The sequence below is a fragment of the Lytechinus pictus genome, chromosome 8 (genome assembly GCF_037042905.1).
Source record: "Lytechinus pictus isolate F3 Inbred chromosome 8, Lp3.0, whole genome shotgun sequence".
NCBI classification, from domain to species: Eukaryota; Metazoa; Echinodermata; class Echinoidea; order Temnopleuroida; family Toxopneustidae; genus Lytechinus; species Lytechinus pictus.
In genome coordinates, this window is record NC_087252.1 from 247,843 (window position 1) to 269,491 (window position 21,649).

General features: G+C 36.9%; 1 protein-coding gene across 2 annotated transcripts in view; it reads left to right on the forward strand.

Moving 5' to 3' along the window:
* LOC129267307 (zinc finger protein 835-like) overlaps window positions 1-21,296 on the forward strand; it is a 31,847-nt gene extending 10,551 nt beyond the window's left edge. The window contains exons 3-9 of one of the 2 annotated variants that reach the window (XM_064103296.1): window positions 1,898-1,942; window positions 3,502-3,564; window positions 9,852-9,896; window positions 10,606-10,650; window positions 12,143-12,214; window positions 16,592-17,154; window positions 18,102-21,296. In XM_064103296.1, coding sequence (XP_063959366.1) covers window positions 1,898-1,942; window positions 3,502-3,564; window positions 9,852-9,896; window positions 10,606-10,650; window positions 12,143-12,214; window positions 16,592-17,154; window positions 18,102-19,597 — 2,329 coding nt within the window. In that variant the 3' untranslated portion in view covers window positions 19,598-21,296. The remainder of the gene's footprint in view (window positions 1-1,897; window positions 1,943-3,501; window positions 3,565-9,851; window positions 9,897-10,605; window positions 10,651-12,142; window positions 12,215-16,591; window positions 17,155-18,101) is intronic. The other variant, XM_064103297.1, reaches the window with a different exon arrangement.
* The last annotated feature ends 353 nt before the right edge of the window (window positions 21,297-21,649 follow it).

Here is a 21,649-nt window from a genome sequence, read left to right on the forward strand (position 1 = left end):
GTCAGGAAACTGCCACTCGTTAGACCTTCATCCATATAATCGTGGTAGGCCTAATTGTATACTTTCTGTTTTCACAATTCATTTGGAGAAATATTTAGACCATAAATCATCATAGTCCGGTGACAATGGCCAAATACATGTAACCCAGAGATTTCCCGCCCGCTGCGCGGGCGGAGCTCTCTGGGTTACATCTTGGGCAACCTCTAACGTTAGCACGACAGCCGCGCGCCCGAACACTACAGGGTACAGTAGTGGCGCGAGTCCCCGCGCCGCGCCGCGCCCGGGATCAAATTATTCATTTATGCTGTAGAATCTGTTCATTAGTTTTAGATAGCTTTGGACACTCTGCATGAATGTTGCAGCCTTACCTGTATTGAGCAACCAATGCATGAGTGAATGGCACTACCGGTACTTAATCCTAAAAAGACTGGGCCTGGGGGGGAGGGGGGCTGATTCAGCCCCCCTCAACATTTTTTGACTGTGCGCTCATTGAGTTTTTGCATTCAAGTCTTGCACAAGTTTTGAGACCAAATTTGCGACCCCCGGGTACGCGGTTTCGAAATTACGCAAGATTTTGTAACAGCATGCAGAATTGCAGACCCAAAATGGCACAAAAACGTGAATTTGTGTACAAATCCAATTCAAATAGAGTTTTTAGCCCAAATTCATAAATGTATCATTATTTTTCCTTTTGCAGATTGAAATCAATCAATTCCATCTTATTTATGCTCCAAATAAAGTCCCCAACAATTTCCATAGAAAAAAACAATAAAAACAGAAAGTCAAAAACCAAGAAATACATAAGAAATTTAGAAAATAAATAAATAAATTTAGAAAATGATTGTGATTTTGAATTTTTTTGACATTTGATGAGATTCATATAAAGTGTCAGTGTACCAAAAATTAGCATTTTAGGGGCATTATTTAGTTAATTAAAGCAACATTTTGATTTTATGCATAAATTAGCATAATTAATTAGCAAAGAGATTTTTCGCACAATTTGATCTAGTAGTTCTGTAGATTATGCCATGGGTAACGCGCGTGCCGAACGACGGCCGAGACAGTAAGGGGGGCTGAATCAGCCCCCTCCCCCTAGTCTTCTTAGGTATCGAAATAACCCAGTCTATTTAGGGTTAATCATTGTTCTATTTTCTTCCTGATTACATTTTGCCTAGTCTAGACTTATGAGTATAAAAATATAATCGAGCTTAGATGTAGCTTGTTATTTGCGACTTCAAGTTCAACTCAGTCACACTTCACATCCAGATGTCCTTTGATTCTATTTATTTTATAGCTAATCAATCATTATGTTTGATAACATAGATCCAACTCAAGACAGAAATAATGTTTCTGGAGATGTACATATTTTTGGAGCAATTTTGGGTCCGACTTGTACTGGTACGAATCGGTATGCTTATGTTGCGTAAACCAAGATATCCGACCATTATAAATTTGGTCACAAAAGAAGCGCAGGAATCAAAAGAAAAAAGTAAGCGAGCAGCCCTGTAAAAAAAAATGCAATTAATGGTCATGGAAATTGTCAGGAGGGGGGGGTTGGTTCAATTACCCCCCCCCCTCCACAGTTCACCGGGTTAGTTTATCAAGGTAATACAAGCCTAATAATTAAATAATGAAGCTATATGAACAGTTTTCAATTGGCCGTCCCTTTTTCAGATATGTTGTATAGATATTTTGCAAGTGAAAGTTCATGTTTGGAAACAATGGCTGAATAGAAATCAGTGACTATACAATGATGAGATATGAGATTGAAAATTGAATAATAATTCTTCAAAGTGATTGTTATAAGGGAAGTTGTGCCAATTCCGATTCTGGAATTAGGAAGATGCGGGTACTATAGATATTATTTCAGAAGTCCATATTACTGTTATCTTTTTAGGTCTGAAGAAAAGGAAGTAACGACTGACTCAGAGCAATCAGTGGTGTAAGTATGATATTTATCTCTTAGTGGGTCATATTTTTTTCATGAATTCTATAATCTGATTGGTCATTTTGTTTGTGAGACAAAACTGTATTTACGGTTTTACCTACCTGCATTTTACATTCTGTACTTGGTCAAAAAGATCAAACCAGTTGAGCCCGCATCACCAGTTTGGTGTTAAGTTGTTTTAGTTCTGTTTTGATTGTTACATGCATGCCCATTGCTGATTTCTAGTTTAACCCTAATTCTCCCAGGGTGGGGGGCCATAATTGCCGCCCCCCCTCTACAATTTTCGCAATATATCTACTGCGCAAATTTTATTACCTCGCCACTCACTAACTTTTTACTTTCAAGCCTTGCGCAAATTTTGAAACCAAATATGTGATGCATGGTTACGACATTACGCAACATGTTACTGCATGTCAGACCCAAATTGCTCATAAACATGATAATGCATATTGTATATTTAGCCAAAATTCATGTATCCTTGTACTTTTACTGATTAAACTTAATTACACTGTAATTTTGCCTTGCTTATGATCAGAATTAAGTCCGAAATGATTTCCATTGAAAAAAACAATATAAGAAACAAGAAGTAAGAAAATATAGAAATACATAACAAATAAAAAAAAAACAATAAAATATAAGAAATTGGTCTTGGTACCAGAATTTTTTTTCATTCACAATTGTTAGGAATGCTATAAAGAATATTTTCCAAAAAAATATTCAAGGAGCTTTATTTAGTGAATCAGAGCAAAAAGAATGACTTCAAAAATAAATTAGCATATTTAATTCATATAAAACATGAATTCAGTGAAATTTACCAATGCAACTGTGTAAATTACGTCATTCTCTACCATCATGCAAATTTTTCGTTATGATCGCGCAACTCGCGGCTGAGATCTTAAGGGGGGGGGGCTATAATGCCCCCCACCCCAAGAATCAGAATCACCTGGGAGGTTTATGTTTACACAGTTTTTGATTGGGAGAGGGGAGCAAGTTGTTAAATAATAACAAAATATATTTGGTTATCTTCCAGCAATAGATAAATAGTCTGTAAGAATGTAATGTTTGATCATCAAGGTTTGCATGTACGTACGATTACGCCTGCCAATCCCCACCCACTCCAATTTTTTTTTCAAGAACAAAACAGAAAACAAAGTGGGGAAAGGGAAGGAACAAAGAAATTTTGAAATTGGAAAGTCTAGAGAGAGTCACTCCATAATACCACTTTATTTCCAATTAGGGAGAATCATATCACCTGGTTATCTTGCTTCCCTCTATTTTATACCCTGTTGTTGACACCTTTTATACAGTCTAGGAAGCGAATGTCTATTGAGGGTTTACAAAATAACAGTGTGTATGTACATGGAGTTGAATAACTTAAATGCTAAATCCATTCTAATAGATTCAAGAAAAAAATTATGGAGCAATGATTATCTTGTTTGGAATTCTGAAAGAATTTGGTTTTTGATGTATGTGTTGATGTAGATTGAGGTAACATGTAGAGGAATAATCTATCCAGATGAAGATGTGTATATTACCATTCATGTATGTAACAGGAAGACAGTTCAGACATCAACTCCTGGCAAAGATGGAACTGAGGTCCAAGTTCTTCTCGATAGGTAGGTCAGCATTTACCAAATTAGGGTACCAATTTATTCCCCCACCCACTGTGAGTAGTGCTGGAGGCACAAAACTTTCAATTGTCCGTTTATCCTGTTTTGTTTGTGTGACATCTCAAGAATCCATCGGATCATGTCTGGATTTGGGACTGATTATCTGATATTGATTTTATTAGTCAAAGATTGATAGTCACAGTGGTCATTGTTCTAATTACTCGAGAAGCGTTTGGCATTTTAACAGTTATGTTTATTAATTTCGGAGGATCATGTTAAAAATATATTCATGATACATTGATTAATTAACTAATCAAGTTATGACTTCAAACTGTGTTTATGCATGAACCTACTCTTCTTTTCAAATAAAATCATTTGTGTTAAGACTATGATTACCAGTGTAATTAGATTGAAGTGACGGTTTTCACATTTTCAGAATAAAGTTACTGTAAGTATAATAATAATACTAATGCAGTTCTTGTTTAGGGCTTATCACATTGTCATAGCATCCCTTTGTTTTCCAGGGCTTAGATATTTTAATAGGGATTATTGAATGGTTTTGAGTTATTGTTAATACATTTAAAGTTATGCTTAAAACTCATCTTTTTAAATCTTAAGGACGTTCCACAGTTATGTTTGTGCGCATTATGATCTGCGCATAGTTTACACTCTGCGCCAGGCTAGGAATTAATTTTTTTTTTTAGGGGCTACTTTTTTTTTTACATTGGGGCTACCACTGAATATCTTGGGGCTATTTTCTAATTCATGGGGCTACTTTTTTATCGCATATCAGCAATTACCTTTTGACATTCCGAGACTCAATGTGATGCCTAAAAGCTCAGAACATTATTAACTGTAATTACTGTAGGCTACAGGCCTTAAAATAAACAACAGTGATCCCACCAGAGCAGTGGCGTACCTAGGATTTTTCACAGGGGGGGGGGCAAATTCGTCCGCCCAAAAATGTGACAAGCAAAAAAAAAAAAAAGTCTTCAACCACAAATATAAGATTTCGTACCAGAAAAAAATTGACAAGCAAAAAAAAAAAGTGCATGGGTTGTGACTCGTCAGGGGGGCAGACTGCCCCCCCCCCCGTACTACGCTAGTGCACCAGAGCTTCAGCTTCACACACTTCAGATTCAAGCCAATCGAAGCCCCAAGACTTTATTGTTGATTGTCTCTGTACAGTACTGTTTCTTTTTGGCTTATCCTTCTCAACAGTATCTCGATTTGGAAAGGCTTCTGGCGCTGGCTCTGGCCGTTTGGCAGAGCCAGGTTGAACTCGAATTAGAAACTTATCCATCTCGCACTCCGACTCGACGATGTCGATAATCAGCGCTGTCACAATCACCAGCTGATCGCATACAATTCTGTGCGCGTGCATGCCTAATACACATAATATACCGTACGATCCACGTGGTCTCGTTACCAGCTGTGCAGTCTAATCGTGCACGCGTACATGTACATAAGCCATGCGGCAAGTGCGTCAATAATTCTAAAACCCCCGTGCTAAAGACTATGCGTACTCCGCATCCCATATTGCATTGCGCATTTATTTTACAATCGCGAAGCTTCCGGTGTTACGGAAGGTTCGGATATTGCATCGACCGTTCAACTTAAGTTAAACTTAAAGCTAGCAAGGGCGATATAAAAGATGCGCTTGCTCCGCCGCTGGAGAACGTAATTATGTGTAGTATTTTTTATATTGTCGATGGCATTTTATTGGGGCGATTCTGAAATAAAAAGTCGCCCCAAAGCATTGGGTTTTGAGAATTTTTAGGGGCGATTTGGGCTGTCATGGGGGCAAAATCACCCGTCGCCCCCGTGTAATTCCGACACTGCTCTGCGCGCTGACGTCACAATGGATGAACAGGTGATTGATTAGCTGCGGGTATGAGCTGATTTTTCTCATATTCTGCACTTTAACTGCAGATCCGATGCGTTATTTCATGAAGCTAAAAATGGAATTATTCCATGGACCATTCAAAAAAAAAATTTCTACAATTTCAAAATAATTCACTTTGCATTGCTGCCAAGAATCACGAATATTACCCCGAGTTTGAATAAATGGTAGAGTGGTTTTGATTTTTTCTTCACATAGATACAAAGCATTCGGCGCATTTTTGGTGTTTTAAAAAGCACAGTTGCTCAAATAAAAATGCTAATAGTTTAAAAACAAGCACATGGACCCCTATTTTTTAAAGTTTGTACCTGTTAGGTATACCTTCCTCTACAACTCTGCAAATTTTGGTGAAAATGACATGGATTTTGAATAAAGTGCAGCATTTATTGTACGTTTGTAGTATGTTACTAAAATTTTAAATTTTTTAGATTGGGGTTTTGTTATAGTTTACGCCTTTTTTATGAATTGCCAGCGCTGTTAAACTTAAAATTGCAAACAAATAGCACTATAAATAGATTCTCCATTCAAACGATACAATTATTAACTCTTTTGCGAAATTTGATGACTTTTTCATGTATTTTGACTGAGTAATAGAGGGAGGTTTAAACTCATTGTAGTAATCTTGGGCGGTCTAAAAATGCCAAATTCTTTTGAATGCGCAATTCTTAAGAACATCAATTTGGGTGAATTTTGAAGCTCTAGAGCAAAAAATCAAGCACATGGACCTATGTTATTTTTTGCATATTTCGAATATTAAGGTTCTAAAGTATCTATGTGCAAAGTTTGGTGAAAATGACATGGATTTCACTTTAACTGTGGAACGTCCTTAAATTGATCATATGATCATATGTTTATTGGCCCATTTGATGGTATTTCTTTATGCATGATTTGTTGATAAAGTTGTAAGTTGTAATATTAGTTTTGATACATTTTGTTGTGCAAAGTATTTCTATTTCTATTTCCTTTATACTTCATTTTCCTTTCTCTAAACCGCTTAGAGGCAATTTTGCAATTTTGCGGTATATAAATTTTTTAAATATTATTAAACCTACTCTTCTTTTCAAATAAAATCATTTGTGTTAAGACTATGATTACCAGTGTAATTAGATTGAAGTGACGGTTTTCACATTTTCAGAATAAAGTTACTGTAAGTATAATAATAATACTAATGCAGTTCTTGTTTAGGGCTTATCACATTGTCATAGCATCCCTTTGTTTTCCAGGGCTTAGATATTTTAATAGGGATTATTGAATGGTTTTGAGTTATTGTTAATACATTTAAAGTTATGCTTAAAACTCATCTTTTTAAATCTTAAGGACGTTCCACAGTTATGTTTGTGCGCATTATGATCTGCGCATAGTTTACACTCTGCGCCAGGCTAGGAATTAATTTTTTTTTTTAGGGGCTACTTTTTTTTTTACATTGGGGCTACCACTGAATATCTTGGGGCTATTTTCTAATTCATGGGGCTACTTTTTTATCGCATATCAGCAATTACCTTTTGACATTCCGAGACTCAATGTGATGCCTAAAAGCTCAGAACATTATTAACTGTAATTACTGTAGGCTACAGGCCTTAAAATAAACAACAGTGATCCCACCAGAGCAGTGGCGTACCTAGGATTTTTCACAGGGGGGGGGGGCAAATTCGTCCGCCCAAAAATGTGACAAGCAAAAAAAAAAAAAAGTCTTCAACCACAAATATAAGATTTCGTACCAGAAAAAAATTGACAAGCAAAAAAAAAAAGTGCATGGGTTGTGACTCGTCAGGGGGGCAGACTGCCCCCCCCCCCCGTACTACGCTAGTGCACCAGAGCTTCAGCTTCACACACTTCAGATTCAAGCCAATCGAAGCCCCAAGACTTTATTGTTGATTGTCTCTGTACAGTACTGTTTCTTTTTGGCTTATCCTTCTCAACAGTATCTCGATTTGGAAAGGCTTCTGGCGCTGGCTCTGGCCGTTTGGCAGAGCCAGGTTGAACTCGAATTAGAAACTTATCCATCTCGCACTCCGACTCGACGATGTCGATAATCAGCGCTGTCACAATCACCAGCTGATCGCATACAATTCTGTGCGCGTGCATGCCTAATACACATAATATACCGTACGATCCACGTGGTCTCGTTACCAGCTGTGCAGTCTAATCGTGCACGCGTACATGTACATAAGCCATGCGGCAAGTGCGTCAATAATTCTAAAACCCCCGTGCTAAAGACTATGCGTACTCCGCATCCCATATTGCATTGCGCATTTATTTTACAATCGCGAAGCTTCCGGTGTTACGGAAGGTTCGGATATTGCATCGACCGTTCAACTTAAGTTAAACTTAAAGCTAGCAAGGGCGATATAAAAGATGCGCTTGCTCCGCCGCTGGAGAACGTAATTATGTGTAGTATTTTTTATATTGTCGATGGCATTTTATTGGGGCGATTCTGAAATAAAAAGTCGCCCCAAAGCATTGGGTTTTGAGAATTTTTAGGGGCGATTTGGGCTGTCATGGGGGCAAAATCACCCGTCGCCCCCGTGTAATTCCGACACTGCTCTGCGCGCTGACGTCACAATGGATGAACAGGTGATTGATTAGCTGCGGGTATGAGCTGATTTTTCTCATATTCTGCACTTTAACTGCAGATCCGATGCGTTATTTCATGAAGCTAAAAATGGAATTATTCCATGGACCATTCAAAAAAAAAATTTCTACAATTTCAAAATAATTCACTTTGCATTGCTGCCAAGAATCACGAATATTACCCCGAGTTTGAATAAATGGTAGAGTGGTTTTGATTTTTTCTTCACATAGATACAAAGCATTCGGCGCATTTTTGGTGTTTTAAAAAGCACAGTTGCTCAAATAAAAATGCTAATAGTTTAAAAACAAGCACATGGACCCCTATTTTTTAAAGTTTGTACCTGTTAGGTATACCTTCCTCTACAACTCTGCAAATTTTTGTGAAAATGACATGGATTTTGAATAAAGTGCAGCATTTATTGTACGTTTGTAGTATGTTACTAAAATTTTAAATTTTTTAGATTGGGGTTTTGTTATAGTTTACGCCTTTTTTATGAATTGCCAGCGCTGTTAAACTTAAAATTGCAAACAAATAGCACTATAAATAGATTCTCCATTCAAACGATACAATTATTAACTCTTTTGCGAAATTTGATGACTTTTTCATGTATTTTGACTGAGTAATAGAGGGAGGTTTAAACTCATTGTAGTAATCTTGGGCGGTCTAAAAATGCCAAATTCTTTTGAATGCGCAATTCTTAAGAACATCAATTTGGGTGAATTTTGAAGCTCTAGAGCAAAAAATCAAGCACATGGACCTATGTTATTTTTTGCATATTTCGAATATTAAGGTTCTAAAGTATCTATGTGCAAAGTTTGGTGAAAATGACATGGATTTCACTTTAACTGTGGAACGTCCTTAAATTGATCATATGATCATATGTTTATTGGCCCATTTGATGGTATTTCTTTATGCATGATTTGTTGATAAAGTTGTAAGTTGTAATATTAGTTTTGATACATTTTGTTGTGCAAAGTATTTCTATTTCTATTTCCTTTATACTTCATTTTCCTTTCTCTAAACCGCTTAGAGGCAATTTTGCAATTTTGCGGTATATAAATTTTTTAAATATTATTTATTGAGTGGGACGCGTCAAATTATTGTACAAGCTAAAGAACTATATTGGATGAGTCGGAGACAAATCCAATATTGTTCTTCAGCGAGAAACAGTATTTCTACGCATCTAACGAAAATGGGTCATCTAGAATTAATATTTAGATACCCCCACAAAGCTAAACATAGATTAATGAATAAAAAGTGGGGTTTTATTTACCATTTCATGTTAATCCTGTAAATCATGGCGACTGAATCTTGTCATGCTTTAAACATTGAATTCAATAAACTGATATGATCTCGTTCCCTTGCCACACCTTGCAACTAATACGCCATGCAATTTTATTGTGACGTAACAATAGCTTCATGCACAATATCAATTATTTACCAATGATAATCTTGTGGGCGGGGCAAAATATTAATTTCGTCCAATTCATAGGCATGCACATAAAAATTAAGTTTTAATATTTTGTCTCTTTGAAACAACCTCGCAAGACGTCAAAATATATATGCGACTCTAAAACCATACATCTAAATAATAATATGCAATATACATTATGGGATATACATGTAGTTCAGAGCTGGCAAAGGCAGAGGCATAGATTTTAGCTATGTGCAGTTGAGAATCCGTCTTTAAATCAGTTTTGAATCTAACACAAGTATCACATTTTTTATGATTGTCCCAAAAGATAAAAACTTATTCTTGAGTCAAGTACGCCATAATCACAATTGTATTTAATCCTCCTACTTTTAATTTTCTTATAGCTCCTCAGATGATTTATCCATGCCGTCATCACTTCATTCAAAACAGTGAGTTTATTTATTTATGTGCCCCCTTACCTAGTTTTGAAGGCCAAATGCAATGCATTTTTTTATTTTACCCAGCAAAGGAGTTGAACAGGGGGAATTACATTTGGTATACATGTATAAGATTTGGGGCTATGATGACAAAGGTCACAAAAGAAATAAATAGTGCATCTGAAAATTACCTTCCCTTGCAATACATGAAGAATATAGTGTGAAAAGTCAAAAGTAACTCTTGTTAATGCATTGAAATATTAGTATATCAATGTCTTATTTTTAGTATCCAGAGTGACCACAAATGAAATGTCTAGAATCTATACTATGCATTTCTTTTTATTTCATTTTTTAAAATATAGTTTAAAATGTAAATTCTTTTTAAAAATCTACAATTATGTCTGGCCCTGTTATTACTTCAGCCCTGTTATTACTTTATGTATATATTACCCTCCACCCCCCCCTCTTTAGTCTTCGTAGGCATCAAAATAGCCCAGAGTTTTTAGGGTTAGGTGTAACAATTTTAATTTGAATAGGCTGTGAATAATTTTTGTTTTGCCAAGGTTCAGTTGTTTTTAGTGTACTACTTTGATTTAACTCATGCCAATATGATTTTTTCATATTTTGGGTGATTTTATAAAAAAAGTAATAATTTGTTTTTTGGTCAAGTATGTTGTTATCTTAATTGTATTAAATCCTCCTACTATTAATTTTCTTATAGCTCCTCAGATGATTTATCCGTGCCGTCATCACTTCATTCAAAACAGTGAGTTTATTTATTTGTACCCCACTTTATATAATTTGTTGGAGAGCAACAGAAAAGCATTTTTGGGATCATTGACCTTTTATGTCACTGCCCATCATTGTAAATGGAGGCATTGTTTTTTCAGGTTGTCTGTCCATCTGTTACATTCTCATGATGAAGAATCATTTGATGGCTCATCTTCAAGAACTTTGGCCATACATGTATGAGTGACAAACTGATTAGATTTTGTTATATTGAGATAAAACATCACAGAGGTCATCATAAACCGTACATATAAATGTGGTAAGAGACAATATGTGGATAAAGCTTTGTTCCTGGAATATTGGGTCAAAGGCTGCCCTTGCACAGGTCAATGTATGCTTAAACATCCTACTCTGATGATTTTTGTCTCACCTGCATAGCAGAGTGAGACTATAGGCGCCGCTTTTCCGACGGCGGCGGCGGCGTCAACACCAAATCTTAACCTGAGGTTAAGTTTTTGAAATGACAGCATAACTTAGAAAGTATATGGACCTAGTTCATAAAACTTATACATAAGGTTAATCAAGTATCACTGAACGTCTTGCATGAGTTTCACGTCACATGACCAAGGTCAAAGGTCATTTAGGGTCAATGAACTTTGGCCGAATTGGGTGTATCTGTTGAATTACCATCATAACTTTAAAAGTTTATGGATCTGATTCATGAAACTTGGACATAATAGTAATCAAGTATTACTGAACATTCTGTGCAAGTTTCAGGTCACATTATCAAGGTCAAAGGTCATTTAGGGTCAATGAACTTTGGTCAAATTGGGGTATTTGTTGAATTACCGCCATAACTTTTAAAGTGTGTTGGTCTAGTTCATAAAACTTGGACATAAGAGTAATCAAGTATCACTGAACATCCTGTGCGCATTTTAGGTCACATGACCAAGGTCAAAGGTCAAGGAACTTTGGCCATAATGGGGGTATCTGTTGAATTACCATCATAACTTGGAAAGTTGATGGATCTTACTCTTGAAACTTGGACATAAGAGTAATCAAGTATCACTGAACATCCGGTGCGAGTTTCAGGTCACATGATCAAGTTCAAAGGTCATGTAAGGTCAATGAACTTTGGCCACGTTGGGGGTATTTGTTGAATTACCATCATATTTCTATAAGTGTATGGGTCTAGTTCATAAAACGTGGAAATAAGAGTAACCGAGTATCACTGAACATCTTGTGCGAGTTATAGTAGTTTTCAAAATCAGCACTGCTGCTATATTGAATCGCGTGATGCAGGTGAGACGGCCAGAGGCATTCCACTTGTTTTTTATGTAATTGCTGAATCAGATTCAGATTTGTGTACATGTATTTACTTTGACATGATAGTAAACTAATTGCAATCTCAGTCTTATTTTGCAACATTCACAGCTGACAGATGAGCGCAGGCTAAATCTGGTTAAATAATAATTCCAACGTTTATAACCCGCACACTAACAAGGTTTTCTGCTATTTTATCTTGAAAGGCGTGTATCTGGAGCACTGTCAAGTCCACTGCAGCAGGAAGAACTTGATATTGACAATGCAGATGTTCATGAGTAAGTTAATGTACATTAGAGCTAGAGCCTAGAACTAAGTAAGAAGGCGCTAAGACCTTAGCCTAGATCCTTTTTACTTTATAACCGAATTGAATGGCACGACGGAAAGCTTAGAATTTCGGCCACTTTGCAAGCCCAAGATTGTAAGTGAGAAACGCCTTAAAATACATTTTATGCGGTAGGCCTATTGGGTTTAGTTGTTTTATTATTTGCAGTACGGTATAATAATTACCGCTCATAAAATCGTACTCGCTGCTCACGTAACCCAGCCCAGGGACAGGGGCTCCGGCCCGCGAAGCGCGCCGGAGCCCCTGGGACTGGGTTAACTCGCATAACCCACCACACTAGGTTAACTCTAGTCTTGAGGACTCCATGATGATGTCTTTTAAAACAAATTTGACATATACTTCTTCATCATGGAGTCTTGAATCCCTTCCCATACACTTATATTATAACCTCCTTCTTGCACTTTAACTCCCAAAAGTGTAAAGTACCGGTACTACACATAGGCCTTGGAAATGTCAAACACTCCTACTCACTCGGAGAAGACGTACTTGAGCATACCGCAGTGGAGAGAGACCTTTGCATACTGGTTGAGAGCACCAAAAATGATCTATTCCATCAGAAACTGCACATACACAGAGAGATTAAAGGACAAGTCCACCCCAACAAAAACTTGATTTGAATAAAAAGAGAAAAATTCAACGAGCACAACACTGAAAATTTCATCCAAATCGGGTGTAAAATAAGAAAGTTATGACATTTTAAAGTTTCGCTTCATTTCACAAAACAGTTATATGCACATCTCGGTCGGTATGCAAATGAGGGAACTGATGACATCATTCACTCACTATTTCTTTTGTATTTTATTATATGAAATATGAAATATTTTGATTTTCTCGTCATTGTCACGTGAAATGAAGTTTCATTCCTCCCTGAACAGGTGGAATTCCATTATTTTAACATTTTGTGCTTCAGGCAAGGAGGTCCTAATCATCAAATTCGTAAAAATTGAAATATTGTATAATTTAAACAATAAAAAAACAAAAGAAATAGTGAGTGAGTGACATCATCGACTCTCTCATTTGGATGTAACTGGCTCGTTCATATAACTATTTTGTCCAAAATAAGCGAAACTTAGAAATGTCATAACTTTCTTATTCTACATCCGATTTTGATGAAATTTTCAGCATTGTACTTGTCTGATTTTTCTCTATTGATTCAAATCAACATTTTTCTGAGGTGGACTTGACCTTTAAAAGCACTCAATCTTCCTTCTCTTGAGTACCGCAGAAGACGAGGAGACATGATACAGGTGTTCAAAATAATCCATGGATTTGAACGCATTCCAGGTGATACTTTCTTTGTGTATGCAACAGGCAACACAAGAGGGAGTAGTCTGAAGCTCTCAAAACCCAGATGCTTGACGAAGATCAGACAAGATGTTTTCAGCCAGCGTATCATAAACGACTGGAATTCGCTGCCCGAAGAGGTAGTCACTGCTCAGACGGTGAACAGTTTCAAAATAAGGCTAGACAAGGTGTGGGCAGACCAGCGGTACTGCTCACCCTATGATGCATAAACCACACTAATGTCGAGGACGATGCAGATTGCCAAGCTAGACTGCTACGAAGAAACCTAACTAACGAGAAGGATGAAGGACTTGAACTGGAAACACGACTGCTGGGATCATCAGCATTCTTCCAGAATCTCGGGTACAGGATGAGTGCCCATACAACAAGATACATGCATTTTAAAGCCTTAACCCATAAGAGAAACTTGCAAACACAGATGGATTTCCCTAGGAAATCCACCGTTCCCTGACCTTGATTTCCCTAGGAAATCCATCTTTTTTATTAAAAATCACGAAAATTATCAGTATTTTATTATTCTCTACACCTTCCCACACCTAATGCATAAGGTTTGAAAAAATATTGAATCAAAATATGTAAAAATAAAGGTTTCTTACCAGACCGATGTCATGTAGATCCCTCGAATCAAATGTACACAACGCAAATACAATAGTGTCATCCCTTAACCGCTTACGTATGACGTACATCCAGTTAGCGTATTGTTGAAGAACAATTTATAGGTAAAAATTCTTATTTTACAAATAATAAAATTTATTACGTGATTATAAATAATTAGTAGTATTATACTATAGAGTTAAGGTTTTCGGTTAGTAGGAAAAAACAAGAACGACAAAAGAACAAAAAACTTTCTAATGAAAGTTTGTTGACCTTTTGACCGTTCCCTGACCTTGTCTTGACCCTTTATATCTTCTAGATAAGGACTTCTGACGATGGACTGATCAAAAAAAAAAAAAAAAGTACACACATGCATAAAAACACGGAAAAAATGAGCTTTCTTCACACCTTCAGTGTAATTTGCCATTTAACGAAAGTTTGTTGACCTTTTGACATTTCCGGTCATAACTTTGTAACGGGAGGTCAAGAGTATATAGTTGTATACATTTTTTGTTCAGTATTACAAACAATTTGATGTGTCACTCGATATAATTGGGACAATTTAAAAAAATTGACCCCATTTTGACCACTAACATGGTCAAGATGGCCATTAGAAATTTATCACCAAGTTGAAAGTTGTTTTAGCCAATTTTTCGAAGTAAATGACATGCTGCCTGACTATTCCCCTTTTGTATTTTTATGAAATTCCATATGAGTTTTGATAGAAAAATTTGATCCAGATTTGAAATAGAGCCAATGTAATTTTTTTGGAAAATGTCCACATTTGCTTGGAACTGCCCAGTGGCATAAAAATGTAGAAATGTGGACTACATGTAGTAAACATGGTGACTTCAGCTAAAGTGGCTTTCTAAAAATAATGAAATTGAACTTTAATAAGTAGGCCTGGGAGTAAACATCGATTGATCGAATGGTTCGAATGGCTTACCGCCGATTGCCAATCGATTAGCAAAATTTTTACTAATCGATTGTTCGGCAGATCCCGATTAGACATTTGGGATAACTCGAATACTCAATACGTAGTACAAAAAATGACATATAACAATTGTAATAGAATAATTAATACGTTTGAAAATGATGTTACCGAGGCAATTTGTAAAAAAATGAACAATGATTGTATTGTATTCACTGTTAACTTAAACACCAACTTCAAAGAGCTCGGAATGAATTTTTTCCCATCCAGCCTTCCCCTTCGATACACAGTGTACATGTGCGCCTTAAAATAGAACACACACACAGAACAGCTAATTGCTGATTTGTGATTGGCCCGCGCTCCACTGATGGGAGTTGCTTTCAAGCACATGCGTGACCATTATCAGAAAAGGTCATGACTTCAGAGAAAAATAATCAACCCCTCCCAATCTGTGTGCGTGTGTGAGGAGAAAGAGAGAGAGAGAGAGTGGTAGGGGGAAGAAAGATAGGGCTGGAATCTTTGAATGCGGGAACCCTTTCATGTTTCAAAACAAAGCAAAGCATTCTGTATTACCCCCCCCCCCATACACAGGCACACCAATTTTCCCCAGAGACCTAAAAATAACATTCCAACACGTACCCTTCGCCTATTCATTCCATGTCTCGACTAGTCTCCAAATATAGACCCAGTTATGGGTTCAAATATTATCCAAAAAATAATAATTTGGCACTTAGGAATTTTAATTATTTAATTGAATAATATTTTGCAATTACTTTGTTTTTAAATACAGTATGTAGCATCGTGGGCAGTGCAACAAGCTTGGGTATGGCAGGAGGCAAGGGATGAATTTTTCCCCCACAAAAGTGTCTCTGTCACAAGAATAGGCGTGAATGAATTGTTTACTGTGAATTGGAGACAAAACAGACGTAATTGGATTTTGTGAACGATGAGCTGGCTGATTCATTTATGCGGGGGTGTATAAAAGCATTGATTCAGGAAATTTTTTAATTGAAACAATAAACTGAAAGTTACAATCAAATTTCATGCAATTTCTTTTGGCATAGTCATAGGGGGAACAAATAGTCATACTTTCATTTGTGAGAAACAGACTCCTGATGTTCAATACAGTGAGTTCCAGTTGTATAAGTGTGGCATTGAGAGTTGTAGATTTTCTGCATTTTGGGTCACTAATAAGGAGGTCAACATTTGCGATTTTAGAAGACGTGATTCCCGACGATTAATCGAACTATTCGATTGTTTTTTCAGGAAATAATCGAATGGTAAAAATGACATTCGTCCCACAGTCCCAGGCCTATTAATAAGTCCTGTGGGGGTCATGGGTATTTGTAGGTGAAAGTGGATGAGATACATTTTCGCTGTTGCCTTGTTGAAGGCAGTTTGGTTTTATTGTGTAATTTGTATTGTACTGTGATCTCTATTTTACCCATATTCTCTTTCTGTTTTATCTCGCAATTCTAGAGAAGCTGATGCAACAATGGAGACTTCCCTGAAGCACATTGATCAGCAAGGTCAGAGGTCAGATGACGTTGAATCTAACACTCCATCAACAATACACGGTCATCAAGATGAAACCATCTGTCTGACCAATTCCATGGAGATAGAAGACGAATGTGCAGGAGATGATTATACCAATGAAAAGAATGATGAGGATGATGATGCTACCACTGAGAGGAAGGAGATGGATCCATCAGAGGAAAGGGAGCCTGAAAACACCAATAGTGATGATTTCTGTGATACCATGGATAGTGGTGATGGTCTTCATAGCGACGAGATGGTGGTTCTTCTGTCAGAAGGAGAGCTCAAGTTTGTTATAAAGCAAGAACCTGAAGACACCGATGGTGATACCAACATCGATTGTCTTGATTCCTTCCTTCCATCAGTACATACGGAGCTCCAATGCTTTATGAAGGAAAAGCCTGTTGATATTGAAGAGGAACGCCCGATTTCTAATACAAAGGAAGAGTCTGCAGACAGTTATGAACGATCTTTTCTGCATGAACCACAATTATGCAGCAATCAAGGTTTGTTTCTGTATTTGTAGTCAGTGTTGTAGTGCCTTGATGCTCGGTCTTGGCCCTAAGGTGCCTTAAATAAGGCCTACCTATTTTTCCAAAGTCGTAGCCTTAAGAGAGGGCCTTGGCGATGTTGAGCCTGGGCCTTGGCCTTGGGTATTGAAGAATTGGCCTGGGCCTTGGCCTTGGGTATTGAAGAATTGGCCTGGGCCTTGGCCTTGGGTATTGAAGAATTGGCCTGGGCCTTGGCCTTGGGTATTGAAGAATTGGCCTGGGCCTTGGCCTTGGGTATTGAAGAATTGGCCTGGGCCTTGGCTTAGGGTTTGGGCCTTTCCTCCTACACTTATTGTAGTTTGTGTTTGTAGCATGTACTGCGATTTCATGAGGTTTTCGTTCTGGGGGATGGGGTTGGACTACAGCTCTCTTTTGCTGTAAAAATGTCAAAATTAAAGGGGGATCTGTTGAACAGTATAAAAATTATGAAATTTTGTATTGTTTGTCAAAATTTATATCAATTAGCACTGATATTTTGTTTTCATTCTCTTTTGTTTTGTTTTTACAGCAATTAACAATTTTTATTTAGATTAGATTTCAGTTTTGATAAATATTGTTTATGTAGCCTTCTACTAATAAAGAATGTAGACCCCAAAATGTTTTCTTAGTTTGTTTTGATAGAGTTTGTGACATACCTATTATAATAAGGATAAATCTACATTCAGATGAATAACATTTTGACACAAAATGTTGCAAATTTTACATTTGTAAAATTAATTCAATTTACAATAATACTAATTACTTTTCTCCTTTATGTTTATACCAGTAAAGCTTAAAGTGAGAGCTATTGATTCCTCAGTATTAAACATCTTCACCATATTGTGAGTATCAATAAAGGAAAACAAACTTCAAAGAAAATATGTCTGGGATAAATCTGTTTCTCCCTGCTCTTTTTATCTCAGGTGGGAATCCAAGTATTCAGAGCACCTCTCAAGGAACTGAAAACAAAGGGGATATATCAGGTGATACATCATGTGACAGGTCACATGGGAAACATATTCAAGAGAAGTTTCCACTGCAATCCCTTCTTGGAAACCAGTCAGATTTAACTGAGAGAGGTGGCAGCTCATCAAGTGAGTCTCTGGTACCAAACAAAGTGGACTCTCCCGAAGGAGAGAGTGCTACTACGAGTTCCTCCGTATTAAATGGTGATGGTAGAAAATTGGATGGGAATACAGACAGCACAGGAAATATGTTTTGTTGTTCAATCTGCAATGAAGAATTCAAAAGCCGGGATTGTTGGTGGAGCCATGTGAAGATCCATTGGGAAGATAAGTCTTACAAATGTACCTACTGTGAGGAAAGATTCCGGAAACACAGCGATCTAAGGAATCACTTAACAATCCACGCTGAGGAACGGTTGAATGTCAGCGACAAACTCCTTGATGGTGACTCAAATCTTCAATCAAGTGTGCTGGTTTATATCAAAGAAAGGCAAGATCAATGCTCAAGTAAAGATAAGAGTTCCAAAGAGGATGCATACATGGAAGAGTACTATAAGTGTTCCAGTTGTGAATGGCTGTTCAAATCCTCTGATGCCCTGAAGAGGCACATGGTATCATATCACACACTGAAAAGCCATATGGGAATCCACAAAGAAAAAGTGCAGTACTATCAGTGCTCTGTCTGTAAACAATCATATCACATGCTTGGTGAGCTGAAAAGACATATGAGAATTCACAAAGAAAAATTCCAGTACCAGTGCTCTGTTTGTGAGGCAGCGTTTATCCGATTAGTTAAGCTAAATGCCCATATGCGAATGCATACGGAAGAAAGGCAGTATGAATGTTCTGAGTGTAAGGAAGTATTCCACAAAGCTGATCTGATGATGCATGTCAGATCACACGATGTAGAGTGGCCAAAAAAGTGTTCTTCATGTGATGAAAGCTTTACCTCCTGGGCGCGTCTTATTGGTCATCGACTAAAACACACAGGAGAAAAACCATATTTATGCTCCATCTGTAAGGAAGATTTTACAAGAAAAGTTGATTTAGATCGACACATGGAGATTCATACGCAAGAAAAACCTAGTGATGTGAACAAGAATACAAGATCAAGAGAAAAGTCATTTGAGTGTACTCAGTGTAAGAAAGCATTCTACAAAGCTCATTGTCTCAAACGTCACATCCGAATCCATACAGGAGAAGAACCATGTAAGTGCGCTGAGTGCGGGGAGTGCTTTTCATTTTGGGGGCAACTTAGAATTCACCGAATAAAAAAACACACTGGAATAAAACCATATCTGTGCTCCATTTGTGGGAAACATTTATTGCAAAGACAACATTTAATTGACCATATGAAAATTCATACGGGAGAAAAGCCATATACATGTTCTGTTTGTTCAAAGAGTTTCAGATCTAAATCATATTTGAGGTCTCACATTCTTAGATGTCACTGACATAAATACGGTTGGAGCAGTGTGTGGGATGATAGCAATATTCTGATCTGAAAGTTTGAACCCCCCTTCCCCCCCCCACACACTAAGGGCTAGGTTTATGAACATTCATGCACATACTGCTACCATCTTTCAGTTAAAGAACTTTTTTTTTCAATGTCTTAAAATAATGATTTTAATATGCGAACGAGCTAATTTTCAGTAGAGTGAAGACGAAACGTCCTAAAACCTCTTTCAAGTGGTGAGTAATTATCACATCACGGGCAATACATATGTGTGTATTAAAATAAGTACATTATATACCATCTTTCAGTTAGATGCCTATCATGAATTTGTTTGATGGCTAATAGTGTAATGGATTTGTCAGGATATAAAGAAAAAAAAGAAGTAAATTAACAGAAATGCAGCGAGTGAGCATTTTTGCGAGCCTTGAAAAAGTTGCTTCTGAACAGTCGTTTAAAATGATGTGCATATAGATTTTGATAAAGGTAAATTATCAATTTAATCTACAGAAGAAAATGAAAAAGAAATATAAAGAGACAGTATTAAACAGTCCATATTTTGTTCAATGAAAACCATTTGAAGGTGAGATCAGAATAAAAAAAGGGAATCATTATTATTGGGATCAACCCTGATTAAACTGGGGGGGGGTGGTCAATTTGACACCCCTTGACAAATTTTGTTGCTATGCCGCTGCGCAAATGTTTTTGACCATGCCGTTCGCTGACTTTTCTTTTCCAGTCTTGCGCATCTTTTGAGACCAAATTTGTGACGCCTGGGTATGCGGTTCCGAAATTACGCAAAATTTTATAAGCGCATGTCAGTCCCACAATTGCTCAAAAACGTGATTCCGTGTACAAAGTCAATACAATACATAAATGTATGATTATTTTTACTTTTGTTATTTATGATCGCAAAAGGGTCCCCGACAAAGTTAAGAAAAAAAAAAAAACACTAAAAAACAAATATTTGAAAAAACAAGGAAATACATAATTTTTTAAAACATGAAATGCATAGGAAATTAATAATTTTTTGTTAGATTTTTATTAGAGTATATAAAATGAGTTAAAGGCAAAGACAAGTCTTAACCAAGGTTAAATTTTTAGGGTATGTTTTTGATACTACATGTATTGTATAGAGTGCATTTTTTTACTTGCATACATGTAATATGGCACAAATGAAGGTCTTGTGTGTTAAAAGACCCACATGGCCCTCGTCTACGGCCAATATGATTAGATTGTTGTGTGAAATGTATTTGATGTTCCCCTCAAGGCCAGCCAATATTATCATAATTATATAAATGTTCATTATTGTGGGGATGTCGCAGCTGAGTGGTTATGACTTCTTTCAATCAGAGGGTTCTAATCCCAGCCGTGAGGTATTTTCCTTCTGCAAGAAATTTGCCACATTGTGCTGCACTCAACCCAGGTGAGGTGAATCATGCCTGGGTGCCCGTGCAGTATTAATTCTTTGAAATGCACTGGGTGCTTAAAGGGAACTTGAGCTAGAGATTTGGAATGAATTATTCCTGATAGGTGCAGCTAAATGAATGTATATTATAATATTATCATTATTATAATAATTATTTGTAGCACTTTTAGTGTTACTGACATCATTATCATTATTACTATTACCGGTATTATTGACCTGATGAAGGCCAGCATCACCAAAAGCATATGAATAAATAGAAAGACGACATCAAGACTTAGTCTGGCTCATCATTATTCTGTGTTTTCTGAGTATATAGATATATTGTATATGATATTGTGCCTATCCACCCCCCCCCCACGATCATCTAATGGTACCTCAGGAATTCAGGGGTGGGGTAGGGTAGGTTAATTTTGGTTAACATGTGTGGTGTTTATGCCTTAACTGACTAAAGGTTTTTTATTGGAAAATGTCACAAATAGTTGGTCTAATGCCAATTCGTCTAATTACCAACTCGTCTACTATCATTTGGTCTGTCATCGGTTTGTCTACTCACCACATGGTCTACTTTCATTTAGTCTAATGCCATTCCATCTAATAACCAGTTGACCCAATAGCCATTTAGCC